Here is a 20,455-nt window from a genome sequence, read left to right as displayed (position 1 = left end):
AGTATATAACAAAGTTATGGGCAATGGGCAATCTAAATAAATCAATGCTCTGAGAGACTGGCGATCAATTAGGCCCAAAACATGGATCCTGAGGGACACCTGCTCTGCTGGATCTCTAAGCAGCTGAGCGCTCCGATTAAAATGTGACGGATTTAGAGTACTAAATCCGTCACACACTCAGCCTGATTAATGACTGTTCACAAACATGCACATGCGTAGAAATATGTCCTCCACTAAATCAATAAAAGCATTTAAAGAGACCTGCATTTGGTTTTGGTAAAGACGGGTGAAATATACTCTCACTATAATGTAGTTTTATACATCCCTTAAATGTATTTATCATATGAATGTAATTTCCCCTTGCAGGATCCATAAAGTAGGTCTTAATCCTATATTATGGGTACAATAGGATACAACAGTGAATTTTGTTTTGTGTAGATCCAGCCTGATATTGCTTATTTCTCTGTGCTATAGAACTCTAGGTGCCTTTTAAGGAAATAAAAAGAGCATAGTGTTGCACTGGGGGACATTTCCTTTCATTATGATAAATATGGTCAATGTCGTTTTTTCTGAAACAGCTCAGCATTTTTATTCTCTGGAGAGTAGAGAGTCCTCTGGAGAGGTCTTTAATTGGATTCGCTGATAAGAATAAAAAGATAATCTAGCATCGTGGGTTGAGCGCTGCATTCTGACTTGGCCACTTCAGGACTTAAACAGCTGCTGTTCTGAAGCAAATCCTGTGATGCTTTGGCTTCATGTTCGGGGTCATTGATGGAGAATCAATCTACTCAAAGTGGCAGTTCTCTTGCAGACTGCAGCAGGTTTTCCTTTCTATCTTGCAGTATTCACTTCCCCTCTACCAGGAAAAGCCTTTCATCAGTGGTGGAAGAAGTATTCACAGTGTTTACTTAAGTAAAAGTACTAATACTGTATTTACTAATACTCTGTTTCAAGCAAAAGACCTGCATTGAAAATGTTACTTAAGTAAAAGTATCATCATCAGGAAATGTACTCAAAGTATCAAAAGTACAGAAAAAGCCTTAGACCTAATTTGTAAAGTAACATAGTAACTAAAGGTGTCAGATTAATGTAGTGGAGTAAAAAGTACAATATTTCTCTCTGAAATGTAGTGGAGGAGAAGTAGAAAGGGGCATGAAAAGATAAGACTCAAGTAAAGTACAAATACTTCAACATTTATGCTTAAGCACATTTCACCGCTGCTTTCCAAGGCGTGCTGCTGCTGCATAGATTCCCCACATCATCACACTGCTATCATCACTATCCTCATCACTACTCTAAACGCCGTGGGGTAAAAGCCATGCTGTTTCCTTCTTCCTCGTGTCCGAATCTCCTACATGCCTTCTGACAAACACCTGGCCAGATGTCACGTGAGTTCTTTGCAACAGCCTTTAAGCTGCAGCTGATGAAGCACCCAGGCAACAGTAGTTATGCACAGCATCTCCCGCCTCTTATCTTATCAGCCGTGGAACCCTCTAGCCAGTGCTGCAGTACTCCAGGTTGGTTTTGGTCCCGAGACCACTTTTAAAGGTCTCATTCTCGTCTCTGATTCTACAGCATTTTTACTCGGCCTCGTCTCGGATAAAGAGGACTCCAGATTTTATTTCAGGACCGGTCGAGACCACAACTGCTGGGATATCACTAAATTGCCTGTGCATTGTCTGAATAATGTGTTGACATCATTACTGTGATCAAATGCTTCAAATGCAGCCAATAACTTTTTTAATTAGAAATTTGTTACTGTTAACCCTTTCTCCCCATTTCACAACATGCATTTCTCCCCCCTTAGTGTTTGTATTTGTTGAAAACAAAGAGAAACACCTACACATAAAATTCACCTCTGCAATCCCTTGTGATTATTTTATCAAGGCATTTTTCCAATACAATTTTCCAACCCCTATCCAGGAGTATAGTTCCAGAACCAAGACTGTGCGTAGAGGTAAGCCCCACCAGATCTAACCGGTAGCGCTCCACCTCCCACACCAGTTCCGGCTCCTTCCCCCACAGAGAGGTGACGTTCCACGTCCCCAGAGCCAGCGTCTGCTGCCCGGGTCTGGTCCGTCGAGGCCCCTGACCTTCACTGCCACCCATGTGGCATCGCACCCGACCCCAGCGGTTCCTCCCACAGGTGGTGGGCCCATGGGCTGGAGAGATGGGAGCCATGTAGCTTGTGTGGGCTCCGTGGCAAACCCGGCCACCAGGCGCTCGCCGACGAGCCCGCCGTCTGGGCCTGGCTCCAGACGGGCTTCCTCCGGGCAGGGTCACTCCATCTCTACCTCGTTTATTCATTGGGGTTTTTGAACCATTCTTTGTCTGGCCCCTCACCTGAGACCACTTTGCCTTGGGAGACCCTACCAGGAGCACAAAGCTCCAGACAACACAGCCCTCAGGTTCACAGAGACACACAAACCTCTCCACCACGATAAGGTGATGGTTCACGGAGAAGTATCGGAGACACCTGGAGAGGCGTGATTGGGAGGAACGGCCTCCCTGATCTAAACCAGAGTGGTTGTTTGTTGTTGGACTTCTGTGCTAGTCATGGATTGTCTATAACGAACACCATGTTCGAACATAGGGATGCTCATAAGTGTACCTGGTACCAGAGCACCCTAGGCCGAAGGTCAATGATCAATTTCATAATCGTTTCATCTGATCTGAGGCCGTATGTTTTGGACACTCGGGTGAAGAGAGGGGCAGAGCTGTCAACCGATCACCATCTGGTGGTGGTGAGTTGGGTCAGGGGGTGGGGGAAGACTCTGGACAGACCTGGTAAGCCCAAATGTCTAGTGCGGGTAAATTGGGAACGTCTGGAGGAGGCCCCTGTCCGACAGACTTTCAACTCACACCTCCGGCGGAGCTTTTCGTGCATCCCTGTGGAGGCTGGGGGCATTGAACCCGAGTGGACAATGTTCAAAGTTTCCATTGCTGAAGCTGCGGCGAGGAGCTGTGGTCTTAGGGTCCCTCAAGGGGCGGTAACCCACGAACACCGTGGTGGACACCGGTGGTCAGGGAAGCCGTCCGACTGAAGAAGGAGTCTTTCCGGGATATGTTATCCCGGAGGACTCCGGAGGCAGTTGCAGGGTACCGAAGGGCCCGAAGGGCTGCAGCCTCTGCTGTGAAAGAGGCAAAGCAGCGGGTGTGGGAGAAGTTTGGAGAAGACATGGAGAAGGACTTTCGGTCGGCACCAAAGTGCTTTTGGAAAACTGTTCGCCACCTCAGGAGGGGGAAGCGGGGAACCATCCAAGCTGTGTACAGTAAGGATGGGACACTGTTGACCTCAACTGAGGAGGTAATAGGGCGGTGGAAGGAGGAACAATGCGGATTCCGTCCTGGTCGTGGAACAACGGACCAGCTCTTCACTCTCGCAAGGATCCTGGAGGTAGCCTGGGAGTGGGTCTACATGTGTTTTGTGGATTTGGAGAAGGCTGCACTGTGGGAGGTGCTGCAGGAGTATGGGGTGAGGGGGTCTCTACTCAGGGCCATCCAATCTCTGTACGACCAAAGTGAGAGCTGTGTCCGGGTTCTCGGCAGAAAGTCAGACTCGTTTCAGGTGAGGGTTGGCCTCCGCCAGGGCTGCGCTTTGTCACCAATCCTGTTTGTAATATTTATGGACAGGATATCGAGGCGTAGTTGGGGTGGGGAGGGGTTGCAGTTTGGTGGGCTGGGGATCTCATTGCTGCTCTTTGCAGATGATGTGGTCCTGATGGCATCATCGGCCTGTGACCTTCAGCACTCACTGGATCGGTTCGCAGCCGAGTGTGAAGCGGTTGGGATGAGGATCAGCACTTCTAAATCGGAGGCCATGGTTCTCAGCAGGAAACCGATGGAATGCCTTCTCCAGGTAGGGAATGAGTCCTTACCCCAAGTGAAGGAGTTCAAGTACCTTGGGGTTTTGTTCGCGAGTGAGGGGACAATGGAGCGGGAGATTGGTCGGAGAATCGGCGCAGCGGGTGCGGTATTACATTCAATCTATCGCACTGTTGTGACGAAAAGATCTACCGGTCAGTTTTCATTCCTACCCTCACCTATGGTCACGAAGGCTGGGTCATGACCAAAAGAACGAGATCCAGGGTACAAGCGGCCGAAATGGGTTTCCTCAGGAGGGTGGCTGGCGTCTCCCTTAGAGATAGGGTGAGAAGCTCAGTCATCCGTGAGGAGCTCGGAGTAGAGCCGTTGCTCCTTCGCGTCGAAAGGAGCCAGTTGAGGTGGTTCGGGCATCTGGTAAGGATGCCCCCTGGGCGCCTCCCTAGGGAGGTGTTCCAGGCACGTCGAGCAGGAGGCCTCGGGGAAGACCCAGAACTAGGTGGAGGGATTATATCTCCAACCTGGCCTGGGAACGCCTCGGGATCCCCCAGTCGGAGCTGGTTAATGTTGCTCGGGAAAGGGAAGTTTGGGGTCCCCTGCTGGAGCTGCTCCCCACGCGACCCGACACCGGATAAGCGGATGAAGATGGATGGATGGATGGACTTTTCCGATACACAATAAAAGCGTTGAAGAAGAATTTTAGTTTGTTTTCTGTGGTTGTTCTGTGCCATAGTGCCTATGGTTAATATTTTTCACATTGTATCGTCTCATTCAGTGTGGGACTGGTCTTGGTCTCGCCCTGCCGTGGTCTTAGTCTTGACTCGGTATTGTCCTGTCTTGGTCTTAGTCTTGACTCTGTATCGTCCTGCCGTGGTCTTAGTCTTGATGTAGTCTCGCCCTGCCTTGGTCTTAGTCTTGACTCATTCTCGCCCTGCCTTGATCTTAGTCTTGATGTAGTCTCACCCTGCCGTGGTCTTAGTCTTGACTCGTTCTCGCCCTGCCTTGGTCTTAGTCTTGACGTAGTCTTACCCTGCCTTGGTCTTAGTCTTGACTCGTTCTCGCCCTGCCTTGGTCTTAGTCTTGACTCATTCTCGCCCTGCCTTGGTCTTAGTCTTGACTCATTCTCGCCCTGCCTTGGTCTTTGTCTTGACTCGGTATTGCCCTGCCTTGGTCTTAGTCTTGATGTAGTCTCGCCCTGCCTTGGTCTTCGTCTTGACTCGGTCTCAACCCCTCAAAGTCTTGGTCTTGTCTCTGTCTTGATACACTCTAGTCTTGGTGATGACTTGGTCTCGGTTTAGGTGGGCTTAGTCTATATCAACGATATTTCATTTCCAGGATTGCTCCGTTGCCGCTGGAAATTCCATTGGATGTCCCTGATTTTGGCCGGATGTCCATTTCCTTACGATTTCTTTGTGTTGGCATTCTAAACTCCGATGGATTTATGAGGACTATGGTTCACTAGGGTTAGGGAATGCTGTGTGGATTAGCCAGACCTTCCTCCACAGCGCTATGGAGGAAGGTCTGGCAATGGGAGACTAAAGTGGTCTTGACTACATCACTGCCTCTAGCTTCTTCACAGTGATCAGACGTCTTGGTGGCCTCCTTCACTAGTTCCCTTCTGTCACATGTGGTGGACCACCTGCACATTTGTATAGACCTTATTGTTCTTATATATTCCCCATCACCATACAGACATGCCAATGATTTGTTTGGAATGTCTATTTGTCTTTATGATTAGCTGCGCCAGGGATGATTGAATTCTAATAATCCTAAATTTATCCATTGTGATTCACAGAACTAAAAGAAGTCCAAGGGAGGGTGATTACCTTTTAAAGACATGTAGTCAGTTAGTGTGGGGGATGCGTGCATGCAGATGTCCAGAAACAGCAATATCAACCTCTGACTCATTTTGTGGGCTATTGTAGGCTATATAAGGGATAAACAAACACATTTAATGTGTATGTTATTAAATATGTGCAGACTATGCAGAGTATTTGTTCATATGAATGCAGTCGTTATTCAACAGGGAATGTAGATATTTCATTATTGTGCTTGAATTTAATCAGCCCTTATATCCAGTTTGTGGAAGTATCCAGATCCTTTACTTAAGTAAAAGTACTAATACCACAGTGTAAATACTCTGTTACAAGTCCTGCTTTGAAAATTTTATTTAAGTAAAAGCATCAGGAAATGTAGGCTACTTAAAGTAGCCTTTTAAAAGTAAAAGTACTCAATGCAAAAAAAATCCTCACATTTTAGAAACAGTTTTTAATGGTCTAATCATTTCAACTGTTAATTAATAATAAAACATTGGATTTTATAAACTACATGTGTTTTGTGTGCAAACATCTTAATCTGTAAAATAACTAGTAACAAAAACTGTCAGATGAATGTAGTGGAGTAAAAAGTACAATATTTTGCTCTGAAATGTAGCAGGGTAGATGTAGAAAGTAGCATGAAATGAAAAGCCTAAATTACGTCAAATTTGTACTCGTACTAGGACAGTACTTGAGTAAATGTACTTAGTTACAGTCCACCACTGCTTATATCCCCCTGACAACACAAACGGGAAACAAGCCAAACAAATGGCAGAGTATTGAAATATAAATCCTGGTCTACATTGTAGAGCTATGAGCTGGAGACAAGGAGCCCCGTGCCGATTGGTCTGATGGGAGTGTGGAGAGGAGAGCGCCGCTATAAAAGCAGAGTGAGAGCAGAGCGGCTCAGAGAGAGAGAGAGAGGACTGTAGCCTTCCTTCAGTCACAGCACAGAGATACACACACACACACACACAGCGCAGCCATGAGTGAGGTACGTGCTTCTTTGTACTCTGCTTCATGTTTGTACTCTGCTCTCCTTCAGCAACTCTGATATTTCAGCACTTTCTTTTTAACGTTGCGCTTTGTTCCACAACCTGAACTTCTGATAACTTAATCTTTGATTGTGCATACCTGTATAGAGTTGTGAAATGTAATGTTGCCTGCTTAAACGAGTTACAGTTTATTTAATAATAATTATATATATATATTATTTATTTTTTTTGCACATCACATTTTCTGCAAAATTGAACCTAACAGTTACCCAGTGTGCACAAGTCAGCCTACTCCTTCTGTGTTTCTGTGATGATGACTGATGTGCAGTTGCACTGCTGACTGGCCAACATACTGTACATTAAGGACTGTGGGAGGCAGCAAATATGAGTTCTTCAAATGACAAACAGTCAGGGTGTGTGACTGTCCATGATAATATGAAATACAATTATTACATCCCTGTTGGTAAATATGGTTTAACGTAGCTTTAAGTCTGACATTTCAGATTAAAGCTCAATCCAGCATGAACACATGCCCGATGAAGCAGAGACGGTATTGACCTACACGGCTAGTCTAAGCATCGTTTCATGGGGCTGAGCCATTGCAACTTGTGTGTGGACTTCAGATAGGGGGGAAAGGGGGTGGGGGGTGTTCTGATAATGTCAGAGTGGGGATTAGAAAGGACCCCCGCTAGACTCTTCTCTGGAAGATGATTCACTGGCAACAAGAAAATCCTGTAGTCACTGAATTATTCAAGGTTTGCTGCTATCCCAGAGTAGAGCTGGCCGATCTGGACAAAATCAAATATCACAATATTTTTGACCAAATACTTCAATGTGGATATTGTGGGGATATTGTAGGGCTGACTATTGGTGCTTTCACAAAATAATAACACAATCAGAGTTTTGATAAATAATCACAAATAATGGGGATACAATGACTAAGTGGGGAAAAGGCAAATAATAAGACAGCTAGAACAGTCTGGTAAGTTCAGAAAATGACATCACTTTACTGTAATGCAGCCTTTATAATCAGGAAAAGACAAATTCAAGACGATATCTAGCCTCATGTAGGCTATCGATGCCGATGTAATATCGATATACTGCCCAGCCCTATTCCAGAGAATAAAACCTTCTCCCAGTGTGCACGGGGGAGCGCTGGCTCCATCAAGACCTTATCACGAGTTGGCTCACCCCAAGGAACTGGACTGACTGAAAGCACACAATTCATAGTCTGTATACCTTTATCCTGCTGTACATGTTGGATGGTGTCTAGTCTCAAGACCTATCTGCACAGCTCCGTGGAGTAAGGTCTGGCTACCACAGATACTTTGTGGGATAAAGGAAAAAAAACACTCGTGAGCTATTTAAATTAGCTGGATACATTGTTAAACCTCATTAGCTCTTACCAGTGTATAGCCGTGTGTCACATATTCTTTTAAATCTTTACAATTTAATAGATGAATCAGTTTAAAAAGTTTGAGAACAGCAACACACAGAGAGCGGAAGGTGAGGGACGCGCCGTATGTCAAGTAATTATTCTGGCCATGTACTTCCGTTGCTCCAGACTAGATGGTGTCCAGTCCTGGTAGCATGTACTGTATTCCTCAGTTGGACCTTTATTCTAGTTCCAGTAAAAACCTGCTGAGACATTCCTTAAGAATATGAAATAAAGTAAAACAAGTTGTAATTGTTTGTTTGCGTGTAAACTTCCATGAACACCAGCTGCCACTTCAATCCTTATGAATCTTTTAATGCAGAGTTTTTGTACACTGTCACACACGCACGGTACTGTCATGTTGCTGACTTCTCCCCTCCCCTCTGGTGTACTGCTGTACAGAGTGGATCTTATAAATAAGACATTACACACCGGAAAACTCAGGGAATTCAGTTGCATCTCATGTCGGTGATGGATTCAAATGCCTATACTGTAATAGAACCAAGACGAGAGGACGTTGCTGTGAATGAATAATGAAATAAAAAATCAATGGCAAGCTCCGTCTGCCTCCACACGCCACTGCTCTGGCTTATTCTGCTCAGACTCACACAACGTTTTTATGGTTCCTTTGTGCTCATCAGGATAAATTATTTTTAGATCATTATAACGTTCCCCTGTCCAGGTTGGAGCATTTTTCTAGACAGAAGAGAGAACTCTCGCTTAATTACCACTCCCTGCCTGTCTTCAAAGCCTGAGGGATTATTTAGTCTATTTGTCATATGGAAATATAAAAATACATTGGATTTATGTAGCGCTTTTCGAAGTCCTCAAAGACACTTTACATAGGATACAAAAAAGTATTAAACATTTTAATAAAGACAATAAGAGTAAAATTGCAAGATGGATAAAAACACACAAGGTGGGTTTTGAGGGCCTTTCTTTGAAAGCTGACGGTGTGTTTTATGTTAAATATTGGATAGCTTTACCTCTTTGAAAGCATCTAAAAAAAAAAATCACTCTTTTGGTGGAACAACTCATAGAAATGTAACAAAATGGCCCCCAACTAAACACTGCTTTTTTTTGTAAGGGGCCACAAGGATTAGGGCTGTCTTTGACTTAAGAAATTCTACACTAACACTGAAACGATTTTGTCGACTGAACGATCAGTTGATTCAATCGACCTATCTGTAGTGTCACTACAAAGAATCATGAATAGATTATAGCAGCTTGTTTCTTTTGAACATTTGCTAATATCTTCTCAAGCAAGTACAGACTGTATATCATCTATTAAAGCCCACTGCCATGTTTCACTGTAACTGCATTACAACAATCCACTCAACACAAACTGCTTCACAGCCAGGGAGATCAAATACTATAAATCACACACAACATGTATAATTGCTTTACAACAAATCAATATTGCCAAATGAATTGTTTTATCGTGCTGGGATAATAAGGCTGTAACCTCATCCTAGTCTGCGTTGGTACTGCTGCAGCTGATTTTTTTCTTTTTAGCTGTGTCCATAAACATCAAGCAATTTGAGGTTCCTGTGGTGAAAGTAGCTTAAATGGGTGGTCTGTCGCCATGGTGATGAACAATTCTGCATTCTCAGACTGCACTATCTAGCAAATGATGACAACATGGAGACTGACATTAACAACACTTTGGAGTTGTGCGCTCAATTTCAGCACACACACGTCTCACGTAGGCTGCGTTTCTGCCATTTCACCACATATTACCTATTTGTGTAGATAGTTCTCAAAATCATTGCCATCTAATGCTGATTGTGATATACAGTAACGTATGATAATCATCATAAACGTTCTTGGGGCGGTGGATGGGTCAAACAGACACAAGGGTTTCTGTCCTGTTTGAAAAGAAGGAAACAGCCTTTTTTGGGGGGGGGGGTTACTACACACGACAGAAAGCATGATCAGTCCGCGTACAGTAAAGTGGAGAATAAATTACCTTATTTGACAGAAATCTAAGCATTACCTGTTATTTCTGACAATTTGATAAACAACAATGTATATCATGCTTGAATAAATAAAACACCAATTAACAAAACTGGTTTTAAAAAGATAGATAGATAGATATATATATATATATATATATATATATATATATATATATATATATATTAAAGGTCCCTCAGTGTTCCACTAATACTGTATCTGAAGTCTCTTTTATATAGACCTTAGTGGTCCCCTAATACTGTATCTGAAGTCTCTTTTATATAGACCTTAGTGGTCCCCTAATACTGTATCTGAAGTCTCTTTTATATAGACCTTAGTGGTCCCCTAATACTGTATCTGAAGTCTCTTTTATATAGGCCTTAGTGGTCCTCTAATACTGTATCTGAAGTCTCTTTCCCGAAATTCAGCCTTGGTGCAGAATTACAGCCACTAGAGCCAGTCCCACAATGAGTTTTCCTTAGGATGTGCCATTTCTGTGTCTGTAGCTATTGAGGAGGAGAGAGGGGGGGCAAGGTGGAGGGTGGGGGTGTGGCCTTGACCAACTGCCACTTTGCTCGTTTGAAAGACATGATGTCTCTCTCTCTCTCATGGGTGGTCCAAATTCTCTGGGCGGGCAAAGCAGAGAAAGGGGAGGTAACCTTGCTCCTTATGACCTCATAAGGAGAAGATTCCTGATTGGTCCATCTGAGCTTTCATTTTCTCAAAGGCAGAGCAGGATACCCAGGGCTCGGTTTACACCTATCACCATTTCTAGCCACTGGGGGACCAAAGGCAGGTTGGGGGAACACATATTAATGTTAAAAAACCTCATAAAGTGAAATTTTCATGTCATGGGACCTTTAATAAATCACCGGGAGACAGGCTGACTCTGGGTGATAAAACTGACATAATTTAATGTTCTCCTTGTTCAACAGTTGTTTGGTCAATCGCTCTTAAACCCTTTCAGAGAGAATTTGAATTGCTGTTTTTATTCTCAATTCTCATCATTTTGGCGCTGGTGATTTTCCTTTGGGGCTGGCTGAAACCTCTTTGGGAGGGGGGCGCCAAAAAATTCCTCTATGCAGGGAAAACCCTGCAGAAGTAAGTGAATTATAATTTTAACCCAAACCACGATATTTTTCCAAACTTAAACCTACACTGTGTAATTTTTTGAGTTGATTCTTAGCAAAACCCCTTTGTTCTTTCACAAATGTGTGCTCATTCATATGTAATTACTTCCACCAACTAATCAAAATATTCTCTTAAGCGTAGAATCTGCCATTTAGAATCATTCAGAATACATACGAGTGAGTCGCTCAAATGGTGGCAGCCATGTTGCGCCTCCATCTTTAAAATACATTAGCCAATGATGGACATACCTCCGCCTTTCGCGCTTTTACAGTTGCGTTTAAACGATGGAGATACTAAGAGCTAATTTCGGGTTCGGCCACCGTAGGAGTTAAAACACGCTCGGAATGGGAAGGGCTAGAAAGTAATATTCAGTCAATTGTCATATACAATTTCAACGCTAGATGGGAATAATTCTTACACAATGTAGCTTTATCTAAGTAGTTTGGGTGCCTAAACATAACCAAACTGTGATCGTTTCACAACGTTAACGACGTGTTTAAAACTGCTACTGTTCCTGTCTGGTTTAGATATGAGGACGGAAAGCGTTGTAATGGGTCATATAAAGGGTCGGAATAAACAACCTACTCTATATCGTTTTATGGTTTGGAGGACTAGCGGAAGCCTGAATCTGAGATGAATTGTGATGTTTTGACTTTTAAATAGCAAACAAGCATCTTTTTCAACCCATCTGATGTGAATATTTCAGTATAACACAGTGTCATTGGTGCCTGCTGTTGAACTGTTTGGCTCGTAGGATGATCTGGAGACTTACTCCTCCTCTTTTTACAGTTTTTTACAATCACTTTGCTACTAATTTCATAACCTTGATGTGATTTTTCAAAACTCTAGACACAAAACTCACAACAGTCATCACTTGTAACACAGGCTATCCAATGTTCAAAACATTGGATTGTGCATTCATATCTCTAAAGAAGTCTTGCACTTGCACAATCACTGGTTCAAAACACAAATATATTGTGAAATACCATTGAAACATTACTTTAGATCACCCACAAGCTACCCATAATTTCACTGGGTCATCGTTCGTACAATCATTAAATATTGTAGTACAAAATAGGTGATACATGTTTCATTATGGTACTACAAGTAAATACATCCCTGTAAAAGTACTGCAGTAGTAGAGAGAATACTACAGACCAATGTGGTGTGTGTGTGTGTGTGTGTGTGTGTGTGTGTGTGTGTGTGTGTGTGTGTATATCTGTATGTATATATATATCTCATACCTAGAGAGTGGCATGGTTTGATTTCAGTTAGTCTAATAGATGGTTTCATAATGCATATAGAGATGATTTTATGGAAAGTACCCCATGCCAATCTCTAGGTATGGTGAAGGGTATGTGATGTGGGGGGGTATGGTGAAGGGTATGTGATGATGTGGGGGGTATGGTGAAGGGTATGTGATGATGTGGGGATATGGTGAAGGGTATGTGATGATGTGGGGGATATGGTGAAGGGTATGTGATGATGTGGGGGGGATATGGTGAAGGGTATGTAATGATGTGGGGGATATGGTGAAGGGTATGTGATGATGTATGGGGGTATGGTGAAGGGTATGTGATGATGTATGGGGGTATGGTGAAGGGTATGTGATGATGTGGGGGTATGGTGAAGGGTATGTGATGATGTGGGGGGGCTATTTTAATTCCAAAGGCCAAGGGAACTTTATCAGGATGCATAGTATCTGGATCCATGAAATAACTGGCCTTTAAAAATAAAAATCTGCCGGCCTTTATGGGAATTTAACATAGGGGTGTGCTTATTTATGCCCCCTGTATTTTAAGGAAGAACATCTATTTATTTACGATACATTATTCTTTCACAAAGAAAATTGGTGTCCTTAAAGATTGGATTTTTCCTCATTTTTTTAATTAAGGCATTAAGATCAATTTGCAAAATATGATTTTTTATTCCTCTTTCCTTTCTTTTTATTTAGCATGGGTGTCCTAATTTTTTCACAACTGTAAATTATATAATTCAATAATCAGTAGCGAGTTGGAAGAATTGGACAAGAAATTCCAAGGGCCTGAATCCATACAGTGCAATACTGTTAATACTGTAAATAGTCTGAAAAGTTGGTACATGGGACCATAGAAACAGTGTCTGGTAAACAGTAGTACAGTACAGTAAAGGTAGTACATGGGACCATAGAAACAGTGTCTGTAAACAGTAGTACAGTACAGTAAAGGTAGTACATGGGACCATAGTAACAGTTTCTGGTAAACAGTAGTACAGTACAGTAAAGGTGGTACGTGGGACCATAGAAACAGTGTCTTGTAAACAGTAGTACAGTACAGTGAAGGTAGTACATGGGACCATAGAAACAGTGTCTGGTAAACAGTAGTACAGTACAGTAAAGGTAGTACATGGGACCATAGAAACAGTGTCTGGTAAACAGTAGTACATTACAGTAAAGGTAGTACATGGGACCATACAAACAGTGTCTGTAAACAGTAGTAAAGTACAGTAAAGGTAGTACATGGGACCATAGTAACAGTGTCTGGTAAACAGTAGTACAGTACAGTAAAGGTAGTACATGGGACCATAGAAACAGTGTCTGGTAAACAGTAGTACAGTACAGTAAAGGTGGTACATGGGACCATAGAAACAGTGTCTGTAAACAGTAGTACAGTACAGTAAAGGTAGTACATGGGACCATAGTAACAGTGTCTGGTAAACAGTAGTGCAGTACAGTAAAGGTATTACATGGGACCATAGAAACAGTGTCTGGTAAACAGTAGTACAGTACAGTAAAGGTAGTACATGGGACCATAGTAACAGTGTCTGGTAAACAGTAGTACAGTACAGTAAAGGTAGTACATGGGACCATAGTAACAGTGTCTGGTAAACAGTAGTACAGTACAGTAAAGGTAGTACATGGGACCATAGAAACAGTGTCTGGTAAACAGTAGTACAGTACAGTAAAGGTAGTACATGGGACCATAGAAACAGTGTCTGGTAAACAGTAGTACAGTACAGTAAAGGTAGTACATGGGACCATAGAAACAGTGTCTGTAAAAAGTAGTACAGTACAGTAAAGGTAGTACATGGGAACATAGTAACAGTGTCTGGTAAACAGTAGTGCAGTACAGTAAAGGTAGTACATGGGACCATAGAAACAGTGTCTGGTAAACAGTAGTACAGTACAGTAAAGGTAGTACATGGGACCATAGTAACAGCGTCTGGTAAACAGTAGTACAGTACAGTAAAGGTAGTACATGGGACCATAGTAACAGTGTCTGGTAAACAGTAGTACAGTACAGTAAAGGTAGTACATGGGACCATAGAAACAGTGTCTGGTAAACAGTAGTACATTACAGTAAAGGTAGTACATGGGACCATAGTAACAGTGTCTGGTAAACAGTAGTACAGTACAGTAAAGGTAGTACATGGGACCATAGAAACAGCGTCTGTAAACAGTAGTACAGTACAGTAAAGGTAGTACATGGGACCATAGAAACAGTGTCTGGTAAACAGTAGTACAGTACAGTAAAGGTAGTACATGGGACCATAGAAACAGTGTCTGTAAACAGTAGTACAGTACAGTAAAGGTAGTACATGGGACCATAGAAACAGTGTCTGGTAAACAGTAGTACATTACAGTGAAGGTAGTACATGGGACCATAGAAACAGTGTCTGGTAAACAGTAGTACAGTACAGTAAAGGTAGTACATGGGACCATAGAAACAGTGTCTGGTAAACAGTAGTACATTACAGTAAAGGTAGTACATGGGACCATACAAACAGTGTCTGTAAACAGTAGTACAGTACAGTAAAGGTAGTACATGGGACCATAGTAACAGTGTCTGGTAAACAGTAGCACAGTACAGTAAAGGTAGTACATGGGACCATAGAAACAGTGTCTGGTAAACAGTAGTACAGTACAGTAAAGGTGGTACATGGGACCATAGAAACAGTGTCTGTAAACAGTAGTACAGTACAGTAAAGGTAGTACATGGGACCATAGTAACAGTGTCTGGTAAACAGTAGTGCAGTACAGTAAAGGTGGTACATGGGACCATAGAAACAGTGTCTGGTAAACAGTAGTACAGTACAGTAAAGGTAGTACATGGGACCATAGAAACAGTGTCTGTAAACAGTAGTACAGTACAGTAAAGGTAGTACATGGGACCATAGTAACAGTTTCTGGTAAACAGTAGTACAGTACAGTAAAGGTGGTACATGGGACCATAGAAACAGTGTCTGGTAAACAGTAGTACAGTACAGTAAAGGTAGTACATGGGACCATAGAAACAGTGTCTGTAAACAGTAGTACATTACAGTAAAGGTAGTACATGGGACCATAGAAACAGTGTCTGTAAACAGTAGTACAGTACAGTAAAGGTAGTACATGGGACCATAGTAACAGTGTCTGGTAAACAGTAGTACAGTACAGTAAAGGTAGTACATGGGACCATAGTAACAGTGTCTGGTAAACAGTAGTACAGTACAGTAAAGGTAGTACATGGGACCATAGAAACAGTGTCTGGTAAACAGTAGTACATTACAGTAAAGGTAGTACATGGGACCATAGAAACAGTGTCTGTAAACAGTAGTACAGTACAGTAAAGGTAGTACATGGGACCATAGTAACAGTGTCTGGTAAACAGTAGTACAGTACAGTAAAGGTAGTACATGGGACCATAGAAACAGCGTCTGTAAACAGTAGTACAGTACAGTAAAGGTAGTACATGGGACCATAGAAACAGTGTCTGGTAAACAGTAGTACAGTACAGTAAAGGTAGTACATGGGACCATAGAAACAGTGTCTGGTAAACAGTAGTACAGTACAGTAAAGGTAGTACATGGGACCATAGTAACAGTGTCTGGTAAACAGTAGTACAGTACAGTAAAGGTAGTACATGGGACCATAGTAACAGTTTCTGGTAAACAGTAGTACAGTACAGTAAAGGTGGTACATGGGACCATAGAAACAGTGTCTGGTAAACAGTAGTACAGTACAGTAAAGGTAGTACATGGGACCATAGAAACAGTGTCTGGTAAACAGTAGTACAGTACAGTAAAGGTAGTACATGGGACCATAGTAACAGTTTCTGGTAAACAGTAGTACAGTACAGTAAAGGTAGTACATGGGATCATAGAAACAGTATCTGGTAAACAGTAGTACAGTACAGTACAGGTAGTACATGGGACCATAGAAACAGTGTCTGTAAACAGTAGTACAGTACAGTAAAGGTAGTACATGGGACCATAGTAACAGTGTCTGGTAAACAGTAGTACAGTACAGTAAAGGTAGTACATGGGACCATAGTAACAGTTTCTGGTAAACAGTAGTACAGTACAGTAAAGGTAGTACATGGGACCATAGAAACAGTGTCTGTAAACAGTAGTACAGTACAGTAAAGGTAGTACATGGGACCATAGTAACAGTGTCTGGTAAACAGTAGTACAGTGAAGGTAGTACATGGGACCATAGAAACAGTGTCTGGTAAACAGTAGTACAGTACAGTAAAGGTAGTACATGGGACCATAGAAACAGTGTCTGTAAACAGTAGTACAGTACAGTAAAGGTAGTACATGGGACCATAGTAACAGTGTCTGGTAAACAGTAGTACAGTACAGTAAAGGTAGTACATGGGACCATAGTAACAGTTTCTGGTAAACAGTAGTACAGTACAGTAAAGGTAGTACATGGGACCATAGAAACAGTGTCTGTAAACAGTAGTACAGTACAGTAAAGGTAGTACATGGGACCATAGTAACAGTGTCTGGTAAACAGTAGTACAGTGAAGGTAGTACATGGGACCATAGAAACAGTGTCTGGTAAACAGTAGTACAGTAGAATAAAGGTAGTACATGGGACCCTAGAAACATTGTCTGGTAAACAGTAGTACATTACAATAAAGAAGGATGATGAAATATTACATCCATAGATACTGTATTCTAAGTGGTTCATGCTCCACACTAACTGGTGACAATGAATCTCGTTATCTTGAAACTTTCATGATCTAAACATGGAATATTGTTTGTCTGTTTCCATACAACCATGTATTAAGAGTAATGCAACAGTTACTTATCATTTTGAGTAGTTGTATGGATTGATAGTTAGATGATTGTAATGAAATGAATAGACAATTATCTGAAATGTAATGTGTGAATTGCTTTTTGAAATGGTAGTACTTTGATGTTAAGTTGTGTCATATTGAACAAGTGATCTTTGTTAAATGAACAAATGATATTTTGTTCATGTGTATTGTATCCAAGCAATTGAAAAAAGTGTTATTGTATATTTTGATCATTGGTTGTGAGTTTTGTGTCTAGAGTTTTGAAAAATGACGTCAAGGTTCTGAAATTAGTAGCAAAGTGATTGTAAAAAACTGTAAGCCTCAGGTTGTTCAACAAAACTTTAATTAGATGGCACTCAGTGGAGAGGCTCCAGCCGTGTGTGTGTGTGTGTGTGTGTGTGTGTGTGTGTGTGTGTGTGTGTGTGTGTGTGTGTGTGTGTGTGTGTGTGCGTGTTCCACTTTTCTGATTTTCAGGGAACAATAATGATTTCTTGCGTACCCATCACCAGTTAGTTTCACACCAAAATGATATCTGTCTTGATCACCGGCAAAACTAGTAAACTCAGTTAGTTACATTTTTAATCATTGACTCTGTTCTGTCCTTAAAGATTTTTTGGCCATCAGTGAGAGCACTGGGCTGTGAGGAAGTCCCCGTCGGTCAGTCGTAGTCAAATCGCCTTGGTAACATGGTCGGTAGGGGCCACTAGCAGGTCTTTAAGACTCTCGTTGAGACTCTCGTTGAGAAGTGTATCTTCTGACAAGTTTAGAGTGGTGACTTTACATTCACTCAGTAATTAATTAAGTAACTCATTCATCAAAGGCTTGTCATGCATTTGGGTAAAGAGTCTCATCTTAGATTAGGTGGAAATATTTCCACAATTTCTTAGTTATCTGCATAAAATCTGTTTGAAAATGTAATTATTGAGGATATCTGCTTTATTACTGAGGAGGATATCTGCTTAAATACTGCCATAGGCAACCTATCCTTCAATCAATACATCGACATTTAAATCTCTTGACATTTGGTCTCTTGTGTTCACCTACACCGTACATTAATTACAGAAAGTGGTGGCTATGGTGGATACTTGGCAAAGCCATTTGTTTCATCATCCAAAGTGGACTAGAGCTCTTTTTATTGAATTAATGAGATAAGAGTGTTATAAATTGCTGATCATGGTAAAAAAAAAAATTAGATGGGGAAACGTGGTCGGGATGGTTTCTTTAAAACTCCCTGTTGTTGATTTAAGACTGATAAAGTGATTGCGATCCGAAAAAAGTGGTGATTAGAAAGAAAAAGCCTCTGCATCTCTGGAGCAAATATTCAAATATCAAATGAGGGTGTTGATTTAATGTGAATCTTTTCTCACTTGTTGACCTGAGAAACACATTTCTAATCTTCAATTCTCTGTGATTTGTTGTGAGGCATGTAGACTGACCCTAATCCCGCTTTAAACAATGAACAGAGATTACATTGAAATAATCTGTAATCCATCTAAACTGTCAGCAGGCTTTGTGGTGCCTTCACTCGCTGTAACCCGGCCTCCGGGGTAATCCGGGCTTCTGCCGGGCTTTGCAGAGAGAAAACAACATCAGGGAGTGAGAAGTGGGATGTGAATGGTCAACGCAAGAGAAGAATAGAGCAGATTACACCTAAATTACCAAAACGGGATCAGTGCTATAGTAGCATCATCAGCTTTTGCGTAGAACCTCACAAGCTGTTAAAATGTCATACATCATTTCTCGGGGGAATTGCATATAATCTCACAGAGGGAGACTGGTTAACATTCACTGACTGCCTTCTAATACACTTGAGACCACCTTGATTTAATCTGCAATATTGCATTACACTTTAAAGGAATACTAAGAAAAAATGTACCTGTCAAGTGATGAAAACACTATATCCATAAAATCCCTTGTATATTATTGACTTTCTTTCAGCATTTAAGGGTACTATGTGAAGCAATTTACATTTATGAATCACTTTGTACAGTATTGCCAATGTGTGAACGGTTGTAATATAAAAACTGAGACCTTCCCCGACTATAACAGACTGATTTCAATCACAGATTGCAAAGCACACCTGACTAGGAGCCGGTTCAGCAAAATCTCCCCCTCCCCCCCTTATCTGTCGTGCGCTTAATTTTTTCCTTTTCGGTTGATCTACTCCAGCAATGTGCTGCCACAATCTTGCAGACTCTTTTTGCGGTTAGCTTAAAATTCTCATCTGTGGTACCTTAGTTAGATAAAGTAAGCATAAGCGTAGCGATGGTGGATAGCAATGGTAAAGAATTGCAATGCAACTATTGAAGGTCATGCGTTGCAACACCAGTGTAGAGAGTCGATACAAAACGTTGTCCATCAATGTTGTAGTGTTGAGTTTGTAGAAAAGTAGTGTAGGCCTCTTTCAGCAACTTGCCAATGGCAGCTGATGTCATTTATTTTATTCGCCGACATAAGTTAATTTGGTGAGTGGCAGGTGCTAATTTTGGACCCTGGGTCCAACTATGTCATGGCAGGCATATTGCTCAGGACCCAAGGAAGCCTAGAATTGAGTGTGAAGTTGTTTGGATGAGCAGCTCTTGAGAAAGCTGCGAGCTGCAGTACCACAGACCGAGCAATCGTCCTTTAACGAACAGGCACGTTTTGAAAGGCCACTGCACTAGTCTCTTTTAAATGAATCGACCTTGAGTTTACTATGATGCCAGGAAAACGTCTTGGTAAACTTGTAGCTGGCTGCTAAAGCACTGTGCAAAGGCCTAGAGAAGCTTTGACGTGTTACCATCCTCTTATGTCCTCATGCTGAAACTCTTATGTAATCATCTCTAATCTGACAAATAACCATTGTATCATAAACTCTGTAGTATATGAGCATTACCACAATATTTAAACATTAGCCATTTTTTTGTGCTAGAGGCAGGGTGTAAGGATGGCAATGACAATGTTTGAGCTAACTTTATCAGTCCCTTGAGCTTCAATATGGTTGTCCCCCCAGTAGTCACTCCCGTTTACCCATTTTTCTACCGCAAAGCTGTCTTCAAGATTAATACTACCAATTAAATTGCAGTCTGCTGTGTAACTGACTGACTTTAATTGGTGAACGTGCCAGCATGAGATAAAGATGAGAAGGAAGTCAGCCAGCTTTCATTTTCTAGCTTTTCTGTGTGAAACAACAGCCTCGATGCATGAGAAGACACTGCCACATACACAATCTGTTTTTTGTTTTTTTTTACCGGGAACACAGTTTAAAGGTGGACA

The 20,455-nt window shown here is 41.9% G+C and overlaps 1 protein-coding gene across 1 annotated transcript in view; it reads left to right on the top strand.

Moving 5' to 3' along the window:
* pcp4a (Purkinje cell protein 4a) overlaps nt 1–20,455 on the top strand; it is a 39,322-nt gene that overhangs the window by 1,423 nt on the left and 17,444 nt on the right. Inside the window, exon 2 of the mRNA XM_028596290.1 lies at nt 6,449–6,633. Coding sequence (XP_028452091.1) covers nt 6,625–6,633 — 9 coding nt within the window. The 5' untranslated portion in view covers nt 6,449–6,624. The remainder of the gene's footprint in view (nt 1–6,448; nt 6,634–20,455) is intronic.

Source organism: Perca flavescens, chromosome 13, assembly GCF_004354835.1.
Source record: "Perca flavescens isolate YP-PL-M2 chromosome 13, PFLA_1.0, whole genome shotgun sequence".
NCBI classification, from domain to species: domain Eukaryota; kingdom Metazoa; phylum Chordata; class Actinopteri; order Perciformes; family Percidae; genus Perca; species Perca flavescens.
The sequence above is the reverse complement of the archived record's forward strand: the minus strand, read 5'-3'. Positions and strand labels throughout refer to the sequence as shown.